Source organism: Hemicordylus capensis, chromosome 5 (assembly GCF_027244095.1).
Source record: "Hemicordylus capensis ecotype Gifberg chromosome 5, rHemCap1.1.pri, whole genome shotgun sequence".
Lineage (NCBI taxonomy): Eukaryota > Metazoa > Chordata > Lepidosauria > Squamata > Cordylidae > Hemicordylus > Hemicordylus capensis.
Window position 1 is genome coordinate 188,080,501 of NC_069661.1, and position 23,853 is coordinate 188,104,353.

The following is a 23,853-nucleotide window of genomic DNA, read 5'->3' on the forward strand; positions in this document are numbered from 1 at the left end:
TATATTGTGCAAATATTGACCATGCAGGGGCTTATTTTTCCATTTTTCTGCTCGGTTCTTGACTTGTTCTTTCTTGTAGGCCTGCTTTCTTTCATTGGTGTTGAATAGTTTCGCGTTATTGACCATTTTAAGTGCATCTTCTTCACTGTCCTTTATATATTCTTCAAGGCCTCTTTTCTCCTCCTCTACTGTTTGATGGACTTGCAGCATTCCTCTTCCACCTGAGCTGCGAGGGAGGTAGAGCCTATCTACATCACTGCGGGGGTGCAGAGCATGATTGATGGTCATGATTTTCCTGGTCTTACGATCTAGCGTCTCTAGCTCTGCCTGGGTCCAGTCTATTATTCCTGCAGTGTATCTGATAACAGGTATAGCCGAGGTGTTTATGGCTTGTATGGTGTTCCCGCCATTGAGTTTGGACTTGAGGATTTTTCTAACTCTCCTGATGTATTCACTTCCTATTTTTCTTTTAACTTCGGCATGTGCAATGTTATCAGCCTGGAGAATGCGCAAGTATTTGTAATATTCTTTATCTTCCTGGTTCTTGATCTTGCTTCCATTGGGCAGTTCTATTCCTTCTGTTTTTCTTATTTTTCCTCTGTTCATTATTAATGCAGCACACTTGTCTAGTCCAAACTCCATTGCTATATCGCTACTGAATATACACACAGTGTTTAGCAGTGATTCGATTTCTGACTGGGACTTTCCATACAACTTCAGATCGTCCATGTAAAGCAGATGGTTGATTTTACTTGATGTTTTAGATGTTTGGTATCCGAGGCCTGTTTTGTTTAGTATTTGTGAAAGTGGGGTCATGGCGATTACAAACAACAGAGGGGATAGTGAGTCCCCTTGGAAAATGCCTCTTCTAATGCTAACCTGTCCAAGTGTCTCGCCATTGATTGTTATCTGTGTACTCCACATGCTCATTGCTTTTTTAATAAATATCTGAATGTTTTTGCTGACACCAGTTGTTTCTAAACATTTTAGTATCCATGTGTGAGGCAATGAATCGAAGGCTTTCTTGTAGTCAATCCATGCAACATTTAGATTTGTTTTTCTCCTCTTGTAATTTTCTAAAATCATTTTATCAATCAGCAGCTGGTTGTAGTTGTTATTATTGTTGTTGTTGTTGTTATTAAATTAATTTATATACCGCCTGACTCCAAAGGCTCCAGGCGGTTCACAGAAACTAAGAAAAACAAAGGTAAGGTAAAGTGTGCCATCGAGTCGGTTTCAACTCCTGGCAACCACAGAGCACTGTGGTTGTCTTTGGTAGAATACAGGAGGGGTTTACCATTACCTCCTCCCACACAGTATGAAATGATGCCTTTCAGTATCTTCCTACATTGCTGCTGCCCGATATAGGTGTGCCAGTGGGGATTCGAACCGGCAACCTCTTGCTTGATAGTCAAGCATTTCCCCATTGAGCCATTAGGTGAAAAACAAAACCAACTATTAAAACAAGAATTAAAAAAAAAACATTCAGAAATTACAACAATTAAATATCTGAAAAGCAATTAAAAATTTAAAACATTCAGAGAATACTAAAGGACTGGCTAAAAAAATTGTCTTAAAGGCTCTTCTGAAGGCTGGTAAAGATATTAAACCACAAATGTTTATTTCTGAGTAAACATGTCTAGAACCATAGTATTAAACTGATCACCAAACTCCTTCAAAAAATTATCCAGTTACATCTTGAACTCTGTGAGGGTTTGTCTAAGACAGGGATTCCCAACCGGTGGCACTCCAGATATTGCTAAACTACAACTCCCATCACCCCAGCTACAATTTACTGTGGCTGGGGACAGTGTTCCCACTAACAAGGATTCCCAGATGTTGCTGACTACAACTCCCAGAAATCCCAGCTGCAGTGGCTTTTGCTTGGAGATTATGGGAGTTGTAGTCAACAACATCTGAGAATCCCTGTTAGAGAGAACACTGGCTGGGGATAATGAGAGCTGTAGTTCAGCAACATCTCCAGTGCCACTGGTTGGGAGCCCCTGGTGTATGACAAACTATTCTCCATTTTGGAATGTTAAGACTGATATCCAACCTAAATTATTAATTACCAACTTTCAGTCATGATGCATTGGTTCCATAGGCACAAAAGCAGCTTCCACCATCACGTCCCGGCGGTATGTTGTAGAATATGACTCAGCAATGATAATAATTATCTGACTAACTTCCCTGTTCTTCTTTGTGTTAAGAACGCTTCCTATCTCTATATTATCTACAAAGTCAAAAAACTGCTCCTGCTCATGTATGTCAGTTAGCATCTGGAGTGAGATTTACTTTGTTAACTTTCCCCAGACACAGTCATTAGACATGTGTAGGGGAATGGCTAGGGAATGGCCAGAGTTACACATATTTGTAATGTCACATGCCAATATCAGACATGTTTTGAAGAGTATTCACCTGACACATGGCAGTGTTTTATCTAAATTTTACCATATTACAGAGATATGCGTCGTAAACCACTTTCTAGTTGCATCCCTAAACATGTCTAAGGACCATGAACAAAGAAAATAACATGGGACACAACTTTCAGAGAGGCTTATAGTACAACCTCCCGCTTTCAACACAGTAAAATATAACTTAATAAATGTGGACAGATCAGTGGGTGGGTATGTGCATGGAGTTACTAATTCTTGGTATGTTTGTTCTCCATATAGCACAGCTAAGATCTACTGAACAGTAATGTAGGGTTTCAAAATGAGTAACTGTCTATAACTTCTCCTGTGGCTAATACGTAAAACACAAATTCTTGCTCAAACTACTGGCATAGTAAATCCTTAGATTTTCTCATTACCCTATCTAACTTATCTAAGAAACTGTTGATTGTTTTATTTGTTTTACTGTTTAATGTTTTGATTACGTTATTTTATTGTAAACCACCCAGAGACGTGAGTTTGGGTGATATTTAATATGTTAAATTAAAAAAAAAAACCTCATGTTGAATTAAATTTCAATTTCATAACCAGAAGATAGATAAAAGGTTCTACGGGGGGGGGGGGGATCAATTTACTCTTGCTGCTTGTCTGTACTGGTTCCATCATTACTTCCTTTTACTGCTTCATCCTCTTCCAGCTCTTGCTCATGCTCTTTTTCTTCTCCTTCCTCTAATTCTGGTGGCCGACTTTCCAGCTGTTCAGCATTGGCTGATGCATCCCAAACTAGATGTCGCCTGACTGGAACTGTGGGAGCATCTGACATACCCAACTTCTCAGTGTTGTTCTGTTCAAACTGTTCTGAAAATGTAGGTTGTAGCAATGTCTTAGGACCTGCAGAGATCTGCCTTTCAGGGATGCTGTATAAAAAAGCAAGCAAACAATGGATTAAGCTACAGATTCTCCCTTAATATCTATATAAGCTGAAGCATAGTAATTCAGTTCAAATGTCTGACTACAGGCATCTATGTTGACTTATAATTCAGCAACACTTGCATGCTTCTGTTGAAGTGAATCCAATGCTCGAATTATGGGAGAAAGTTAGGAAGGCCCTTAATGAAATTCACAAGCCCAATCCGATTCTCTAATTTTGGACAAATCACGTCTCCCAAAGTCTTCTAAGAACATGGTCTTCTAAAAAACAAAAGGGGCGATTACAAAAGATAGGGGGCTGTGACTCCTACTGTCTCTTCTCCTGTAATTCGAGCACTGAGTGAATCTGCAGTAGCTTGTTTTCTGGGCTAATTTTTTGGGTTCTTTTTAAATAAACCAAGTACAGTCTATGGTCAGTCTCCAAAGAACCACACAATCAATTCTGTGCGAACAAGGAGGCTTTGGGCTTGTGTGTCTGTGTCACAGGGCAAGCGGCTTTTGAAACTCAAGGCACTATCAAGAGCAGTTTGCAAAACAGCAGAGAGGACTATTTTTTTAAAAAAAAAATTCAAAAACCCTACTGGGCACTCAAAACCTTGAACAAACCTAAATTAACACTTTGGATCTCAGCCCTAGTGTATTTACCAAGTGCAGGATTACAGATCAGATCCAAGCCTAGAGAACTGCAAAAGGCTGCTGCATGCTACTGAAATTGCTAATGAAAGGACTGCCAAATGCCCAAGTCCATTGATGGATATGGTCTTTCCCTGCTTTCCTCATACAGCATGTTTCTGTGAAGTAAATATAGCAGGGCTGTCTACAGAAGCCAGTTTCCACACAGGAAGTGAGAGTGCAACCTAGAGAGTGCTAAAAATTAAAATCCCATTATAATCAATAGTAGTTAAGAATGCAACTGTGTGCTAAATCCCATTAATTTTAAACCCTTACTTCCTTTTTTGATTTTAAAGAATTCTTCGGCAATTATTTCAAAACACAAAAATAATAATGTAGAAGTCAACAGAAACAGACTTCCAGAATCTACTGATCCTTATTTCACCACTAACAATAGGGAGATGGAAAGGAGAAAAGAGGGGAATATGTTGAGGCTGACATCTTCAACACACTTTTTTTCTAGAGCAATTGCAGCTCCAATTACTCCAATCGTGCTAGAAGAGCACAATATATTTTCAGTTTCTAAAACTGTAACTTCTAAATTCTACACCGAATCCCTTACCCTGCCAGATCTAGAGCTCTGATATTGTTGCTAACGATTTCTTCTGTACTGGAATCAGAAGACATGTCCCAAAGCCTGTTGTTATCTGACAGAATCTGGTTTAAATGATCTCTGGAGAAGTGGGTTCCCTGTATTCTTTGTCTGTAAGCCTTTGCTTTCTCTCGAAGTTCTTTCACCTGGGGGTGAAGATTGCACAGGATTCACTGTTTTACTTGTCATATTTTTGGAAATTGTTAGTCAGTTAATAAGCACAAGTGACAGCACAGAGCAACACATGACAGACAATGCATACCCATTCATAGCACCAATATTATAAGGATCAATATCTATGCATGTACAAACACACACGACAAAGTGCAGATCCTTCTTCTTTTTTTAACAAAAGTGTGGTTTTCAAGCAGTCAAGCCAAAGCACAGCTGTCAATAAATTATTCAACAAGCACAAGAAGCGCACTAGCTATGCATCTATTTATCAGCAGATTGTAACTTTTTTTGAAAGTTCATAAATGCTATAAATTCTCCAAGCAGCAAAAACTTAGATGCAACCAACCTCCACATACCACATGGTTTTTAGGGTGTTTTGAGAACCCTAAGGAGAAGAATACAGAAATAAAAATATTTACGTACTGAATGTGTCACTATGACATTATTTTGATCTAAACATGAAGTAACCCACTTCCTTCGGTTGGGATTATAGCGTTCTCTTGCCTCCTAGTGTTCACATACAAAAATGTAATCCAATCTCCTTTAGACTTCTTCTTGAAGTATGGCATCCCTAATCAATAGGCCTTGGATCTCAGCAGCACTGTTCCCTAAGGCGTGCGCACGTGAACACGCTCACAAGTTTTTGGATGTCCACTTAGTTCATTTTAGATCCCGCTCAAATCAGGAAGGCCCCATTCTGAATGCAGGTGTGTGCACACTGTCTTGATACTGCCACCCAGAACAAAACTCATTCTGCACAGAGATGAAAAAATTAGAGGGACCACTGCTCAGCAGTTTGTACAACAAGCATAATTTTATAGACCTCTATCATGTTGCCCGTCAGTTGTCTTCTTTTCTAAACTAAAAGATCCCAGGTGTTGTAGCTAGGGGTGTGCACAAAACCAGTTTTGCCCAGGGTGGGGGCCGGGGGCAGCCCAGTTAACTCAGACCGCCCGAACCAGGCCAGTGTGATTTGAACCACAGTTCGAATCCAACCAGCTCGCACACCCCTAGTTGTAGCCTTACCTCGTAAAGAAGGTGCTCTAGGCCCTGATCATCTTGGTTGCCCTCTTCTGCACCTTCTTCAGTTCTATAATGTCCTTAATATATGGTGACCAGAACTGTACACAGTACTCCAAACGTAGCTGCACCCGATTTGTATAAAGGAATCATTGTATTAGCAGTTTTATTTTCAAAACCCTAACTATTCCAAGTATTGGATTTGCCTTTCTCAGAGCTGCCACACATTGTGTTGACACTTTCAATGAGCTGTTTACCACAATCCCAATCCCTCTCCTGGTCAGTCACCAACAGCTCAGACCCCATCAGCATATATATGAAGTTGGGGTTTTTTGCCCCAATATGCATCACTTTACACTTGCCAACACTGAACTGCATCTGCATCTGAACTGCATTTTTATTACTGTCTCAGACCAGCATGAAAGTAAGAGCATGTAACAAGTAGTAGTAAAAGCAAAAATTGCTTTAAAAAAATTAAATTTTTAATATTGCTAAAACAGTAGTATAAGGACTATAGAGTTACAGTAAAAACAGGTTGCTTACCTGTAACAAATGATCTAGTAGTGATCCAATGACATTCATAAATAGTGGGTTCTGCACCTGCTCAGACCGCTTCAGGTTAAACTTGTTAGCTCCTCAAGATGTCCCCAAACCACCAACTGAGCATGCTCCGCACCCATTATTATCGGCGGTTTGGCATCCTTTCAGTTTCTGATGGCCAACAATGTCTCTCTCTCTCTCCCTCTCTCTCTTTTAAGATTAGCTTGCGCTCTGCAGTGGGGTAGGCTGGGCGGGTTTTATGAATGTCGTAGGATCACTACCAGATCATCTGTTACAGGTAAGCGACCTGTTTATCTAGTTATCCAACGACATTCGTGAGTGACTTGTGAGTGAGTGACTTGTGAGCTTTCGCTTTGGAGGTGGGAGCAGCAAGCTATTATAGCAACCTTTTTAGTATTGCCCTTCCAAAACTGGCCACTGCTGCAGAGCAAAGGTCCAAAGCATAATGTTTAACAAAAATGTATTCTGATGACCATGTTGCAGCCAAGCATATGTCTTTGAATCTTACACCTGACAAATGTGTCTCTTCCATTTAGCACCATAGTTCTTTCTGGTTGATGCTTTTCTGTTATTAAGCAGAATTGTCCTCAATAACCTATCCTCCATGCCATGAGGTTCAGTATCCTTAGATTTGGATGCAGCAGTTGCCCCTTTTCCTGACTTATTTGGTGGGGTCGCTGAGGGAGTTTTCTGTGGTTCCGGCCAGACAGTTTGAGTAGCTGTGTAAACCATGGTTGCCTTGGCCACCAAGGGGTTATTAGAATGCCTCTGGTCTTGTCCTGCAGCACGTTGTCAACCACTCTGTTCAGCAACGGATAAGACGGGTACAAGTAAAAAATACTTTGTGTCCATTGGTATTGAAATATATATTTTGATAGACACACGATGTAATTGGCAATCTTTATGGTTAGGCATGCAGTAGCATAGGACCTGCGCCTTAAGACATCCAGTTTGCGCCCTTCTTTATCTGCCGGTGTTGTATGGTGTTTTCCACCTTTAGAGGTTGACAAACAATCTATCACCAATGAGTTGGGCACAAGGTGTTTCATAAGATACTCATTTTCTTCTTCTTGTATCCTATACAGCAGGCATCCCCAAACTGCGGCCCTCCAGATGTTGCTGAACTACAACTTCCAGCATACCCAGCCACAAAAAATTGTGTCTAGGGATGCTGGGAGTTGTAGTTCAGCAACATCTGGGGGGCTGCAGTTTGGGGATGCCTGCTATACAGTGTCTCTAATCTTTTCAATGTCAGAGTGGATGTCTGGACAACTTCCCACGCTGACTCCGCTGCCTTTGTGATTACCGGTATACAACTTGTAAATATACAAGCTGTATACCTACAATCTTTTTCATGAAATTATAAACTGTATTATCCAGATTGGTTGTTTTCTGTTTCAGATCCAGCCCTAACACTGCAGCCATTTCCGCTATTTGCAGATGTTAGGATTTCATTTCTTCATTTGGTGAAATAGATGGTGTAGTTGGCACATTTTGGCTTGGGGCAGTGTTTTGCTCATTAGATTCTTCCCCTGAGGTATCTGAAGCAGACTCTTCCTCTTCATCTGTCGAATCCGTCTGCACCCCTGAATGGGATCCTAAGGTAGATCGTACTGTGGTATTATTCCCTGGCTTGCAAGCAGCTGCATCATTGGTCTCTGTCACCAAAGAGGTTCCTTTTGCAGAAGCCAAATCCGATTTTGCATGTTTCTCTATTGTGGACTTCTTTGACATCGTAGTCTGTGTAGCAATACTTTATTCCAGAGCGGTCTGCATTCCCATGGTGTGCTGTGATACATTCGGTATCAGCAGTTGTGTTTGTGAGTGAGCAGATGCCGCTGTACGAAAGTATGGTGGCAGGATAACTGGCGGAGGAAGAAAAGTAGTCTGAATTGCTACATCCTGATTTCTAGACTGAGGTGTAGCTTGGGTGGATGTTTGTACTGATACATCTTGATTTTCATGTCTCAGTGGTATAACCTGAGTTGCCATTTGAATCAACTGTGGAGTTACCCCTCCTAGTGTCTTCCAAATTGTAAATTGTGTGTATTCTTCAAGTAAGATGGTAAGGGAAGCATCTCCCTATCCGCTTTCAGAAAGTAGTCCCTGCATTGGGGTGGTGTCATACACATTTCCCATTGACATCCTGGAACTGGAGAATCTGAGTGTAGATTCTCTGGTAGCAAATTTATTTATTTATTCATTCATTCATCACATTTATATACCGCCCAAACTTTCGTCTCTGGGCGGTTAACATAAAACAATTAAAAATATAAACAGTTAAAACAATTCAACAATTTAAAATCAATTACAAAATTAAAACCAACAAATTTTAAAGGGCTGAGAAAACTTGGTTTAAAAGATGGGTTTTTAGATGTTTTTTTAAAAATTCCAAATGGGAGTGGATTCATGGTTTCTATTGAAAATCTCATAAGCTACCAGAGAATCTACACTCAGAACACCTCAGAAACAACAGAACCCTGTACCCCATGGATCAGAAACCCATGGGGGTGGTTGGCACCCTATGTGCACAACACCGCCACTCGCTCTGGGCCACCCCAGCACCCCCCAAGTGCAGTTATGGGGCTGCTGAAACTCCCATGATTCCCTATGGAGAAAAACCTTAAAGAGATGCATAAACATCAACAATTCACCAAAAATCAGTCCTCTGCCCAAATCCTTTGAAAAAATTGTGGTAGCTTCCTTGCCTTACTACCACCTGTCGTAAATCTGTTGACTCGGCTAACCCGACAGGATTGACAACCCCTTCAGATTTACTTCTGTGAGTTAAACAGAAAGTCTGGAAATAAGAGTAGCAGTGAAGCTGCACGAATGAAAGCGAAAAGGACTCCCAAAGAAAAATAGTAGTAAACAAAATAAAGTCCCTTGAACTAAATTAGGTACCCCCCTCTACGATAACTGAGTAATAACTGGAGGGGGGGGGACAACAGAACAAGGAATGAACAGAAAAAGGGACAACAGAGCAAGGAATGAACAGAACAAGGGCAGGCTTGAACACGAAAGGTTGAAGAATTCTAAGTATGAACACGGTCTGCGGTAAGCGAAAGTTGCTAACAGCTATCTGTGCCAATAACAGTCTGCTTAATATAGGGCTCAAGATAACCGGCAGCCAATCAGGCTTTCCTGACTCAGCACTTCTATTTCCTCTCCTGTGATATCTTGCGCCTGCATGTCTCCCACTGAGCCTTTCTCTTGAGATGCCTTTTTAACACAGGTGAAATTCCAGCTTCCTCCTGATCAGCCTCTTGAGCCCTCATGTCTGCCAGCTGCCCAGGCTCCTCTGTATTCTGCTGTTCCAACCCAGCTCCAGAGTCTGTTCTCCCAGCCAAATCCTGCTGCTGTGCCTCTGAGCCTGCACTCCCAACCAAGTCCTCCCTGTCCTCCTCTGACTCTTCTGACTAAGAGGTCTGAGCCATGACACCACCAACCCCACACTGCTCTAGGCCACCCTTTCCCCCTGACGTGAAGCAATACACCTCCATTATACCTTATGGGGGAAACCTTAAATACGTGTAGACTTCAACAATTCACCAAAAATCAGCCCTTTGCCCAATCCCTCTGCAATTTGGGTGGTAGCCTCCACCCATTAGGCACTACCACCCCACCCTACTCCTTTGGCCCTGGGACCTGTTTTTTTTTTAAATCCAAATCTATTCAGATTCGTATCCAAATCGAATCTGGGGTGATTCGGATGGGTCAGATTCAGACCCAAAAACAAATTGGGGGTGTTTCAATTCGGATCCAAATCAAAACACTGAAAATCCAAATTGCACATCCTTACTGTAGTTTCCCAGATCCCCCCTGGATCCCCTTTTAAAAATTGGTGTTACATTGGTTACTTTCTAGTCCTCTAGTACAGAGCCTCACTGTAGCGATAAATTACATAGTTTTGCACGGAGGTCAGCAATTTCACATTTGAGTTCTTTATGGACACTCAGGTGGATGCCATCTGGCCCTGCTGATTTGTTAATTTTTCATTTTCCCAGACAACTTAGAATGTCATCTTTCATCGCCTCTATCTGACTCAGTTCTTTCGCCTCTATCCCTGAGAAGTTTGGTCCAGGCACAGATATACGCTCAGGATGCTCTATCATGAAGACAGATGCAAAGAACTCATTTAGATTCTCTGCAATCTCCATATACCCTTTAATAATCCCTATCACTCCCTCATCATCTAAGGGACCAACCATCTTCCTGGCAGATTTCCTGCTTCTGATATATTCAAAGAGGTTTTTATTATTCCCCTTGAAGCTTTTAGCTAAATGTTCCTCAAACTCTTTTTGCCTCCCTTGTCGTCTCCTTGCATTTCTTTTGCTAGAGTTTGTGTTCCATTCTGTTCTCTTCATTTGGGCAGGACTTCCAATTTCTGAAGGAATTCTTCCCCTTTATAGCTTCCTTGATTTTACTCTTTAGCCATGCTGGCATCCTTCTGGACTTGGTGGTACCTTTCCTCCATTTTGGTATACAGTCTAACTGGGCTTCTATTATTGTAATTTTAAATAAACTCCATGCATTCTGAAGCAAAGTGACTCTTGATTTCCCCCTTCAGTTTTCTTTTCAATAAACTTATTTTAGAGAAGTTTCCTCTTCTGAAGTTCAAAGTGTCTACATTAGACTTCCTTGGCAATAAATAGCAGTTGTAGAAAATGTTCCAAATCAGGACCACGGTGTGGGTGGGAGAGAGAGAGAGACTTTAATCTTTTGCCTTGCCATGGAGCTGATCTGGATTAGGGTTCCCCCATGGCCATCTGCCCGAGAAGAGGAGCTCCCACCGGCACCAAACTGGAGATTTCCCCCGAGGCAAACAGCTAGCATGATCAACATAATCTGGACTGTAAATGTGACAGAGACAAAAGCCTCTCTCCCTCCCATGCCATGGTCCCAAATCAGATCTTCCCCAATGGCTACTATTTAGCAAAAACTAAGCACGTCAGAGTCAATGTAACAGTTACTTTGATCTTCATTCTCTTCAGTATCAGAGAATGTTGGTTCACGCATCTCCTTGAAGGAAAAAAGAGCAAAACCAGGTTTCACGGTATGCATGCATATCAAAGCTACACAGGATTATAGATCACATGCAGTGAGTGTAGCATAGCAACTAAGAGACTAAACTGTGAATCACCAAGTCCCCAGTTCAAACCTCACTTCTGTTATGAACAAACAAGGTAAGCTACTCCACCTCAGCCTCTGTCCCTCCATCTGCAATATGGGGATAATACCACTCACTTACAGGGCTATTGAGAGCAGTACTTACAACAGGATAATATAAGAGAAGCACTCCAAGAACTCAGAAGTGCTGTTCAAATGCTAAGTGAAAGACGTTAATATTTTTTTAAAAAATGTGCAGCATAAATTTCTGGAGTGAATCATGTAAGCAAGCCAAGGTCGCATTTTTTCTGCCCACTATCCCAGCTTAAACATCTTTTAAGGTATCTCTAGGAGTGGACTATTCAGAAATTTTAGCTCCTAAATACCCTGGTTGAACAGTAGAATACCCTACTATGCATTCATGAAGCCCACATTGTCATGCAATTAAAACTTCCAATAACCATGCTGTCATTTCCTGAATCTTATACAACTGGAGATGAGCAAAGACACTCTCAAATTTCTCCATGGAAGAGGTCCAAAGAAATGAGGTTGGTTGTGTACCTAAAACCCTGTAGGCAACATTCCTATTTAATCCTGTAAATACATAAACAACTCCACTTGAATGACAAAAATCAACATCTGAGAGACCAAGGTGATCCTATGAAAGACAATGGCACAATAAAAGCACACAATAAATTTTACAGTCATACAACAGAGCAAAACTGTGGATTGTGTACAGTACTCTAAACAAAAGTCTGGATTTTCATTATTTTAAGATTATTTGCTGTTGTAAAGCTATTGTTTTGTGTGCAGAAATGAATAAGGAAAGGCAATAAACACAAGCAGAAGAGATATATGGTCAGAGCAACTGGCCACCTCAGGAGAAGGAAGTGGATATTGAGAAAGCCTGTGGTGAATTATGGAGAAGCACAAAGAACCCCCAAGTTTCTTCAATGAAACAGAAAGCAGCATTTACACCAGCAGGATGTTCACTCTAGAAACTCCTACTGGGATTATGAATTGTCCCATATTAATTTTTCAGAAGTATAATTTAATGTGAATGTGTGCTAGAACTTGAAGACACACATACTTTGCACTATACAGTATATCTGTTGACAAGACTGTCTCCAGATACCCCACTGCATTATAGGCTGCAAGAAAACACCCATAATTTTGTCATTATATGGCAACACACCTCCATTTTTTACTGCCAGATAAGGCAAATATAGTTTTCCCATGAAAGAACATGCAGTTATCATTATGCTTAAATAAATTGTTTTGAACTGTCCATACACTGACTCTTCAACTGTTTTATATGGAGTGAAAATGGAGAACACATATAGAAATAAAGTACTATGTGCATTATTGCTGGTAGAAAAGGAGAGAGAGCAAGTGATGTTTTGCCCTACAACTTAGACCCTAATAGTACTTGGTCTGATTATTGCATAGCTTCTGACAGCAGGCTACATGGAGAAAAACTTGGTGTTTAATATGTGGTTGAAAGACCAGGTCCTGGGACTCTAAAAGCTATTATTTTCTTATGCAAAATCTTAAAAACATGGTTTATTCCATGCATGTTATACCAATTCCCCACTGTTTCCACCATGCACCTTTTCCATTGTGATCCCACAAATTATTTCAATACTTGTGGCTCTCTTCCAGTCACATTGAACCCTCTGAAGCCCAAACTGAGCAAAGCATGTGAAAGTTATCACCTCAACCCTTATACTGACTGCCTACAAAATTCCATTTTAAGATTGCTCCTTTAAATTTAACTTAACAAAAAACTGAAGGAAATTCTGCAAAAAACATTGAACCCAAAGACTAAGACTTATTACCTACAAAAACATGCAGAAATTACATGGTCACTGATGCAGGTTGGGGGGGGGTAGGGGAGAATACTACTAAACTATTTTTCTAAACACTTCCTTTCCAATGCACCTCACAGCCTACTGAGACTGCATCATCTCTTTACATTTGCACATTGTCAGCTTTCTGAGAAAAGTACCTTTGGAAGTGAAGTTCAGCTACCGTTGTGCCAAGTGTTAGGGGAAATAAAGTATATAACACTTAGAATGCCTTTCAGCAATGAGTTTCAGTTTTATTAATTCAAAGGGTATGGGGGGGACGACCAAATGTTCAGCATATTTTTTTCTTCTTTTTTGGTTTTAACTGACCCTGACATCTCATGCCCATGTGTAAAAGGTACAGAGGAATGAAACTAGGCACAATTCTGTCATCTCATCAGCAAAAAATGTTTTGTAGGCATTGTGGGAAAGGACAACGGGGGGAATTTGAAAGATAGCAGAAGCAGTGGTTTGAGGGAAGTGCTTTTACAAATTTCTCCCTCAGCAATTATTCAGAGTAAGTCCCTTCAAATTCATGGGTCTTAAGTTAGTTGTGACTACTTGTCTCATTTATTTCAATAGTGTGCCATTCATTAATAACTAGACTGGATACTGTCCACTATCTGGTTCCTCACTGTATCCATCTATGCCAATGATTTTGTTGCAGATTTTAATTGGGTTGAGAAGAGCATTAAAGGCTCTCACTACCGTGTGGACAGTCGGCTAGATAGAAATTTACTGAAAGACCCAGTATCTTGAAGTGGACTATCTCTGGTAACAATTTTGAATAGGTTAAATGCATTAAATACCTGGGCTTAGTTTTTCTCACTTCTGGGGGGAAGAAGACACAGACCGAATATGTGGCTCACTCAGCACAAAGAAGTGTGACTGTTCTTCTGAAGTACTTCCATAAAGAAGAATATTATTATGTTCCTCTGGCCATCAAACTTTTAAAAGCCAAATCTCTATCACAGCTTCTCTACAGAGCCTAGTTGGGCCCCCATGCCAATGGGGTGCCCCATTAGAGGCTATCCAATCAAAAAAATTGAGATCAGTTTTGCAGGTAGATAGGAGTATTCCCAATGCAGCCCTGCATTTGGAGGTAGGGTTGCAGACCGTGGAATCTTGGGTTTGTGGGAATAGTTACTGGATGAAAATTAATCTCCCCCCACCCAAATGACTGGTCCCTCTAATGTTGATAGACAGTTTTTAGTCATTATGGGAATGATCCTTGCTGGAAAAGCTCTTAACTTATGCGCTTTCGCCTGAAATCTTGATGCCTTTGGACTATGAAGAGGTCAGAAATATCTTGAAACAGTGTATTATTAGATGTAGTACATCAACAAAAACTTGGGCTAGTCTCTGAACAGATTAAGTCATAGAGATTGACTCACCCATCAGATTGTGCCCATCTGATTCCTGCTTTATACTAGAAGTACCTAAACACCGAAGACTATTCTCTATGGCCATACTTAATGTGTTTCCATCAGCACTTCTGGAGGACAGGTTTAATAAAGTGTAAACATACTTGTAAACTAGCCTAGAGACTTTGGTTGTGGGCAATATATAAATGTGCTTAATTTATAAGCACATTTATAAATTAAATAAAATTATTTAATAATCAATAATTAGATAAATTAAATAAATAATTTTAATAAAATTAAATAAATTAAATAAAAATATAACACATGTATGCCCCTGTGGTGCAGGAAGGGTAGAGCCAGTAGGACATGTGTTATACTGCAATTTCTATAACAAACTTTGCAGGAAGCTAATTAACCCATTTCTCTCACAGTTGCCAAGTCATTCAGAAGAATTATGTGTCTTTTTTATAATCCGATAAGCAACCAGTGATAACTTATTTAGTGGCAAAATTTTGCACTATGGCTAGCAGAGTATGTTGTGAACTAACAAAGGACTCCTCCAATCTATAATTGGTAACAACAAATTACTATAATTAGTAACAACAAATTACTGAATTTAATTGGTTTCTGTGCACAGTCTGTTTCAACTGATAAATTTTATTCTATCATTATCTTTGAGAGTCAAGTTCTTTGTTATTATGCTATTATAACATGTTATACTATTTTTTATATATGACATATTTCCTATTGTTATATCACATTGGGCGTTATATTATCACTATGTTATATTACATCTGGTCAAAGACTATAAGAAAGGATTTACTTATTTACTGAATCCGTGTTACTTTTTAACAGCAGCAACATGGCATTGGGAACTAAATGACACTTAAGTGTTCCATGAAGTATGAAGGGAAGCAATTCTGGAGAACTCCAGCAGAGAACAGAAATCTAGGGCAGCAGCCACCTGAAGTTGGCTGCAGTAAGAGTTGTACATTGTTAAAGTTTGTATGCTCCACAAACAGCTTCCTGTGACATCATTTTATAAAAGTTTGCTACAACAAATATTACATGGCATCAGTATGTCTACAAAAGACTGAGACTTTGTTCATACTACATGAAGTCCATTTTTCCTCAGTCATTGGACTGGCATAGCAGAAAAAGGATACAGAAGAAATTGAGCTGGACAGCTCAGACCCATTTCTTAGCAGAGAGCTAATTATAGAGCTACATCTATAGGTGATACATAATCACCTGCTCAACATCTAATGGGGAGATGTTTGAGAAACAGATTGACTCAGCACCAATGTTAAATGCAAGTTTTGGGCAGTATAAAAATAGGTTAAGTAATAAAAAATAAACTTCAACTGGTAAAAGAAAATATACGGCACATCAGAAACTGAGACAAGAGAAACAAACATTATTATGGACAAAGGTGCAAAGCTTTTGCCTTCTTTGCATGTGGAAGACCCAGTTACCATCCATCAAAACCAAGTACAGAAACTGCAAAAGTGACCTGTATCATATGACCTCAAGACCATATTTGGTTCAGTCTGATAATACAGCCATTTATAGGAGAAACAAGAGAGATTGATGAGCACTAAAGGTCTTGAGCCAATGATAGATGACAAACTGAACATGAAGATGTACTACAGAAGATACAGATAAGCTAGGATCTCAGGAATAAGTGATTACAGCACAAAGTGTTTATAAAGCAACCCTGACCAGCTTGACAGGAGACAGTCTCCTTCTGAGCCTGCGACAACAGCACCCTGAAGAACTGATGGCAGTGGCGATTGTGGGCATCTGTGAACACATCGCTGCCTGGTGTGCCACAGTCTTGGAAGATCTTAGAGACAATGTCTGGATGCAGTTGCCACTTGTGGTGTGGCTATTTCTATCTGCTGAGCGAGTTGGCCAGAGCCAACTCAATATGTGAGTTGCCATTAGAAAGATTTTGTTGTTCAGGCACCGGTTCCACAGATGTAGGATCAACTGAAGAAGCGACCTGGATCTTGTCCCACCCTGGTGATTGATGTAAGCAACCATGGTGGTGGTATCTGTGAAGATCAAAATATACTTGCCCATCACAAAATTGCAAAAAGCTCAGGAAGCATGAGAAACAGTCAGAAATTCCAGGTAGTTGATGTGGTGGCATTTATTGGTTGATGTCCAGGTGCCAGAGGCCACTTGGGCCCCAGAGTGGGCCCCCCATCTAGTGTGTGAGGCTTCTGTAGTTATCATGGTCTCTGGTGAGGGCACTATGAAGGGGCAGCCAGTAGAAAGATTACTTATGTCTGCCCACCATTGGGCAGCTCAAGCGACTGCAGGGGGGATATTGAGTTCTTTTTGTTTGGCTCTCCATGGACAAAGAGAAGATGCTGAAGAGCCATGCCTGGATGACCCTCATTTGCAGTATGGCACTGGTAAATGCCATGAGGCCAAGGGTACATTTAACTTTGAAGACTATTGTCCAGTAAGCTGAGGACAGATGGGCAGCAGCAGCTATGATGTCCGAGATACAGCCAGGAGGAAGGAAATCAGCAGCAAGGTGGGTTGCAAGGTGGACACCTATGAAATCTATCCACTTTGTGGGATGGAGTTGCGACTTTTATGGTTGACCTGGAGATCTAGTGTGGTTTGAATATGATGCTGAAGTAGGCTCTCTGAAGGGGCTACAAGGAGCCAGCCATTAATAAAGGAAAATAGTTGAACCCCCTTTCACTGAAGGAAGGCTGCCACGACTGCCATGGTCTTGTAAACGTGCACGGTGCAGAGGCCAGGCCGAAGGGGAGTATGGTATAGTAATAGACGTAGTCTCCCACCTGGAACCAAAGGTACTTGTGATGGAGAGGGTGAATGGATTTGTGGAAATAGGTGTCTTTGAGATCGAGGGGCACAAACCACAGGTCCTATGGAAGGAGCGCCAGGATCATTTGAATGGTGACTATATGAAAGCAATGATAGCCAACAAAGCGACTGAGCCCCAAGATCGAGAATGGGTCTCAACCCGCAATTGCACTTGGGTATGGTAAAGTACCTGGAATAGTAACTTTGGTGGTGAGGAGTGACCTGCCTTATGGCCTGCTTCTGAAGCAAGTTCTGCACCTCCTCCAAAAGGGCAGGGGTTTGCAGGGTTGGACAAGGGCTGAAATTGGGGGGAGGGGGTTCCTCAGTTAATTTGATACAGTAATCCAATATGACTGAACAATGGATAGGATCCAATGGTCTGTTATGGCTTGCCACTTGTAAACATATGGGGGAAACCTTGTGTGATAGCCTTATTTTCTTTGTGTAGGTAGAATGACATGGCTTAAAGGTCATATTAGCTTGTGCTGAAGAGTGGGTTGCTGGCCTACGAAAGGATCTATATCTGTTACCCCGATATGTGTCAGATTGTAGCAGATCTGGCCTTTGGTTGTAGAGGGCATGTTCCATTGTCTGCCCTTTCCTGAACGGCAGGGCTGATAAGAAGCAGTAGTTGTCATGGACCAAGCTGTTGATTTCAATTTCTGAACATGCTCCAACGTGTCATCAGTTTTATCACCAAACAAGTGCTCACCACTGAAAGGTAGGTCTTCAGTTCTCGATTTTGCCTCAGGGGTTAAAGAGGTGGACTTAAGCCACGTTTGCATTCACAAGGCAATCGAGGTTGCAATAGTGCAACAGGTACAATCCGCACTGTGGTGTGTGGAATGGAGCAATTGCTAAGTAATGTTTTGACCTTCATTCAGGATATTACAGACTACATCCCTTTGATCAGATTGGGTGAGTTGATCAAGGAATGGTGAGAGCTTTTCAAATAGCATGTGAGCATAATGCGCCATGTAGGCCTGGTAGTTAGCAACACGGAGTTGTAAGGCTGTAGAATAGTTCCTCTTTCTGATCGCCTCTAGCTTACGTCCATCCCGGTCCGCTGGTGTTGACCGAGACCTGGGCTGAGACATTCCCACAACTAAATTGATCATATTTTTATACCGCTTGATATGTACACCTCTCAGCAGTATACAAAATTTAACATACAATATAAAACAGAATTTTAAAAAGTTAAAATTTCATAATACACAATAAAAACAATCTCTTAAAATAAAAACAAACTGAACAGTTTAAAATTAATTTCAGTTAAAAGCCTGAGAAAACAGGTGCGTCTTGAGGGTCTTCCTAAAAGCAAACAGAGAAGGAGATGCTCTTATTTCAACAAGGAGCATATTCCAAAGCCCCGGAGCACCCACAGAAAAGGCTCGGTCCCAAGTCGCCACCAAATGAGCCAGTGGCAACTGTAGCCAAACCTCTCCAGAATATCATAATAGGCAGCAGGATTCATGACAAAGAAAGTGCTCTCTTAAAATACCCTGGACCCAATCTACAGAGTTGGGAATGGGATATTTGAACAAGAAGGTACAGTCCGACTGCTGAGTGTGATACATGCTGTTCAGACGCCAGGCTGTTGGCAAGGATGTGGCCGCTTTGTCCCATGCACGCTTGCCTATTTCCAATATGGTGGGAATGAGTACAAGTGAAAGTGGAATCTTGGTATCAGTCTCTATCAGATTAAAGATGGAGTCAGGGGCTGCGGTGATGTTTGATGGATCTCCACCCCAAGGGCTTTTGACATACGTTCCACCTGCTCAGAATAAATATACAGTTCTTCTGACACATAATCTGACTTGGAGTCTGGTTGTAAGGTATCTCCCACTGGATCCAGAGAGGTATCTAGAGGGGTTTCAGGTGGTAGAGACTGGGTAACCACATCAGACTTGTACTCTGGAGGCAGCCATGTCCAGATTTGAGTGCATTGGGGCAGCCAGCCCAGATGGGTTGGCAGGTTCCTGCAGGATACCCGGGGAGTGAGTTGTCCTGGGATCTCTGGCTGTATTGCGTTGGAAGAGTGCATCTGTGTACCCTTGGGTGCTGGCAGCTTAGGAGGTTGTGTTTCCTTTGGCACATTTTGGGGAGCAGAGATGGTCTGATGTGGACTATGCCCCCTCTGATGGGTATCAGAGCCCTGCTGTGGGATCTGCTAAGAGATCAGGAGTGACGTCTGGCAGGAGAGTAATGATAGTATGAGATGTAAAGGGAGTCATCACATCTATTGTAGATCCTGCCCAAGTAGTGTCTGGAGTAAGCCTAAGAGCAGCAGTCCCTGTGGAAGAACTGGAACCTGCAGGGCTCTGATGGATGGGTGTATTCCCCATACTGGGAACAGTCTCCGTGGTGGCGCTTCCTGCACCTCTCGCTGGATGGTGACTCATGGCATGACTCACAGTGCCAATGTCTGATCAATGATCGAAATAAAGCTATTCATTCATTCATTCATTCACAGTGTTGAGGTGAGAAGGGCAGCTCTCCCTCTTCATCATTATCTGAATAATGCTCCAAGTTGGGGTAGAGCTCTGGCAGGTCAAAGAGCATGTCAGAGACCTGGTCCTCGAAGTCTGAACTCTGTGGCAGTAGACAACAAACTGAGGGAGCAGAGGGGGACTGCCATAAAGTGGATACAAAGGGGATGGGGCTACCACCAAAACTGTCTCACCACAAAAAAGAATACAATATTTTATTAAAGAAGGGGGAAGGATTGGTGGGAAATGTAATGACTAAGTAGGAACCAAAGGGTCCCATGAGCAGATGTGTGAAGAGAAGCAGTTCCAGGGAACACAAGCAGGTAACTGAAATATAAGATAGCAGCCATTTTTAGATCAGTTCTCAACAGTTTTGTAGTATTACATTTATCTGTTTCATACTTCCATCTGCTGTGGAATCATTTTATAAAGTACATAACAGCAAATTTTATAGCACTTACCCTAAACTGCCTTCCCACAATAATATACAGCAACAATAAAACCTTCAAAGGAATAAAAAGGTAAAAGGTAAAGTGTGCCGTCGAGTTGGTGTCAACTCCTGGCGACCACAGAGCCCTGTAGTTGTCTTTGGTAGAAAACAGGAGGGATTTACAACTGCCTCCTCCCACTCAGTATGAGATGATGCCTTTCAGCATGTTCTTGTATCGCTGCTGCCCAATATGTCTTGGAAACATACCAGTGGGGATTCGAACCGGCTACCTCTGGCTTGTTAGTCAAGTCATTTCCCCGCTGTGTCATTAGGTGGCTTTGCAAAGGAATACAACTCAACTGGAATATTTAAATACATACTCACTTGATCTCTTACGTTTCTCCCAATACGCAACCAGGCACCATCATTGTACAAGTACTGAGCTGGAGACAAAAATTTTGATCTGTATTCCGTTTTCATTTTCCTAGGAAGATAACGTTGGCCAGGTAAAGGTGGGGAGAGAGAAATATTTTGTTATTATTTAAGAAACTTTACTACTGCATTGATCTTGAGTTTTCTCACCTAAATAATAGAACAACATAGAGCGCAAGTTAAGGGGGTAGGGACACCTTACCTGTAAGGAGAGAGCAAACCATGGCCAGAAATGAATTTCGATCAAGAAACATACTAGGCCTCAAGCCCACCTGAAAGTTGCATCATCCATCTTGGAAATCTAAGTTTCAGAGATGGGGTATTGGCTTCAGTAAGTGCAACAAACAGGACTCAGCACATATTAACGTGCACTCGGCTTTATTAAACTGTATCATGTATTCAGAGGCTGAGCTTTGGTGATGAAAATAGATTCCAGTGATGAGTGTCTGTGAGCCCAGGAGCCCAGGCTCAAATTAAGCCATGGAACAAACTGCCTCTGTGTGCTTGCCTATCTTCCACTTATTTCAGAAAGGTTTGTGCAGGAAAGCACTCAGTTAATTGTGCCCTGTGGAAATGGTGAAGTCCCACTTTGAAGAAATCATCCATTTCCCCCTGCAAGATGGTTATAAATCCACAGAAGACACTCAAGGAAAAGATTGCATCTATATATTTAATACGCTTAGCCGGCATGCATGTCCTGAATTTGGCGGCGGAACTCTCGTGAGAGCTCTTTACATAGGGCGAGAGTTTGGGGGAAAATGGAGGCAGGCTGCAAAACGGCCTGAGGAGGCAGCCTCAGCTTGCGGGCAGCAGCGGGATGGCAAGCTTGGCTGTGCCGAGTAACAGGAAGGCAGCAAAGCCCAGCCTGTCCGCCGGGGGCGAGAGGTGGCAGCGGGATGGCAGGCCTGGCCATCCCAAGTAAGGGGGCAGCGGCTGCAAAGCCTGGCCTGGCTGCCTGGGGCAGGAGGTGGTGGCAGGATGGCAGGCCAGGCCCTCTCTGGGAAGGGAGAGGCAGCAGCGGGGGCCTGGCTGCAGATGGGAGCCGGCAGCAGCGAGGTGGCGGTGGGCCAAGCCACCAGGCCAGAAACCGTGGGGGGGTGAGGGAAGAAGCAGGCCAGGTGGGGGGGAGGCGGGAGGCAGCGGGATGGACTGGCCCTGGCGGTGCCGGAGGAGGTGAGTGGGGAACAGGCAGTGGGGATAAGCCTCCATGCCTGTTGCAGCCTGAGACGGGAGGGAAACGGGTGACGGGGCGCTGCCCCAGCGCCCATTGGAGGCCGGGGCAGGAGAGAAACGGGCAGCAGGGATTTCCTGTTTGTGCCCAGGAACAGGAATGGCAGCGGAGGGATCTTTTTTGGCCACCCGCCCCAGCTCTGTGCAGGTGGGGGGGAGGGGAGGAATGGAAAGGGGGAGGGCAAGAGAACGTGGGGCTGGAGGGAGGGAGAGAGAGACGGGGCAGGAGGAAGAGGGAAGGGGAAACAACTGGCCTCAAGGAGCACACAGATGCTCTGTGCGGGGTCAGCTAGTTTAAATATAAAATCCCAGATTTGGGAGTGGGAACACAAAAGGACTTTCAGAAAAACATTCAAAAGTGATATTGATATATTTTATTTTAAGAACTGTGGTTGTAATCCAAGGCACACTTACATGGGCACAAATCCCATTTGTTTTACTGTTATTGTCATTTAACTGCTTTGTGTATGGTTTCAGTCTTAACTTCTGTGAAAACTGCCATGAGACATTATTTATTTATTTATTTATTTATTTAACATATTTGTAAAGTGCCCAAAATGCACGTCTGAGCGGTTTATAACACCAAAACAACAAATAAAAAGGTTAAAACATTACAATAATTTGAGATTTAACACAACATTAGAACTATTAAAAACCATCAAACTATTAAAACAGTATCTAATTAAAAGCCTGGGTGAACAAATGTGTCTTGACTGCCTTTTTAAAAGTTGTAAGAGATGGGGAAGCTCTTATTTCAGCAGAGGGAGCATTACAAAGCCTCAGGGCAGCAATGGAGAAGGCCCGTCCCCAAGTAGCCACCAGACGAGTCGGTGGCAAATGCAAATGAACCTCTCCTGATGATCTCAATGGCCGGTGGGGCTCATAGCAAAGAAGACGTTCTCTTACATACCCTGGGCCTAAGCTGTTTAGGAATTTATAGGTTATAACCAAGACCTGGTATTTTGCCCAGAAACCTATCGGCAGCCAGTGTAAATCTTTTATGATAGGAGTGATATGGTCTCTCCGAAATGACCCAGAGACCAACCTGGCTGCCACATTCTAAACCAACTGCAGTTTCTGGACTACGTACAAAGGCAGCCCCACATAGAATGCATTGCAATAAAATCTGGAGGTGACCAGCAGATGTACTACTGTTCTGAGGTCATTTATCTCAAGAAACGGACACAGATTGCGTATCAGCCGAAGCTTATAGAAGGCACTTCTAGCCACTACCTCAACCTGGGATATCAAGGAGAGGTTTGTGTCCAGAAGCACGTGCAGACCGCGTACCTGTTCCTTCTGGGGAAGTGTGACCCCATCCAGAACAGGCAGATCAAAATAGTCTCTCGAGTTCCGACCCCACACAATGAGTACCTCCGTCTTATCTGGATTCAGCCTCAGTTTGTTATCTCTCATCCAGCGCATCACCAACTCCAGGCAGGCATTTAGGGAGGTTATGCCCTCTCCTGATGATGTTGACATGAAGAAAAAGATTTGGGTGTCATCAGCATACTGATAACATCCTACACCAAATCTTCTGATGATCTCTCCCAGTGGTTTCATGTAGATGTTAAACAACATCGGAGACAATACGGATCCGAAGGACACCATACCGAAGTTCAGATTTTGAAGAATGACAGTCCCCAGAGGGACACCATATGGAATCTGCCCGAGAGGTAGGAGTGGAACCACTACAAAGCAGTACCTCCCATTCCCAACCCCCTCAAGAGCTCCAGGAGGATACTATGGGCAATAGTATTGAA

The 23,853-nt window shown here is 42.3% G+C and overlaps 1 protein-coding gene across 5 annotated transcripts in view; it reads right to left on the reverse strand.

The window, feature by feature from the left end:
* Positions 1-23,853, reverse strand: part of MDM1 (Mdm1 nuclear protein) — a 54,343-nt gene that overhangs the window by 11,922 nt on the left and 18,568 nt on the right. For 4 of the 5 annotated variants that reach the window (XR_008308533.1, XR_008308534.1, XM_053255645.1 and 1 more), the window contains exons 7-10: positions 20,813-20,912; positions 5,108-5,146; positions 4,558-4,733; positions 3,029-3,310 (exon numbers count right to left, since the gene is read on the reverse strand). Coding sequence is in view for 3 of the 5 variants with exons in the window: in XM_053255645.1 (XP_053111620.1) it covers positions 3,029-3,310; positions 4,558-4,733; positions 5,108-5,146; positions 20,813-20,912 (597 nt within the window). In the remaining 2 variants the exon portion in view is untranslated. The remainder of the gene's footprint in view (positions 1-3,028; positions 3,311-4,557; positions 4,734-5,107; positions 5,147-20,812; positions 20,913-23,853) is intronic. The other variant, XM_053255646.1, reaches the window with a different exon arrangement.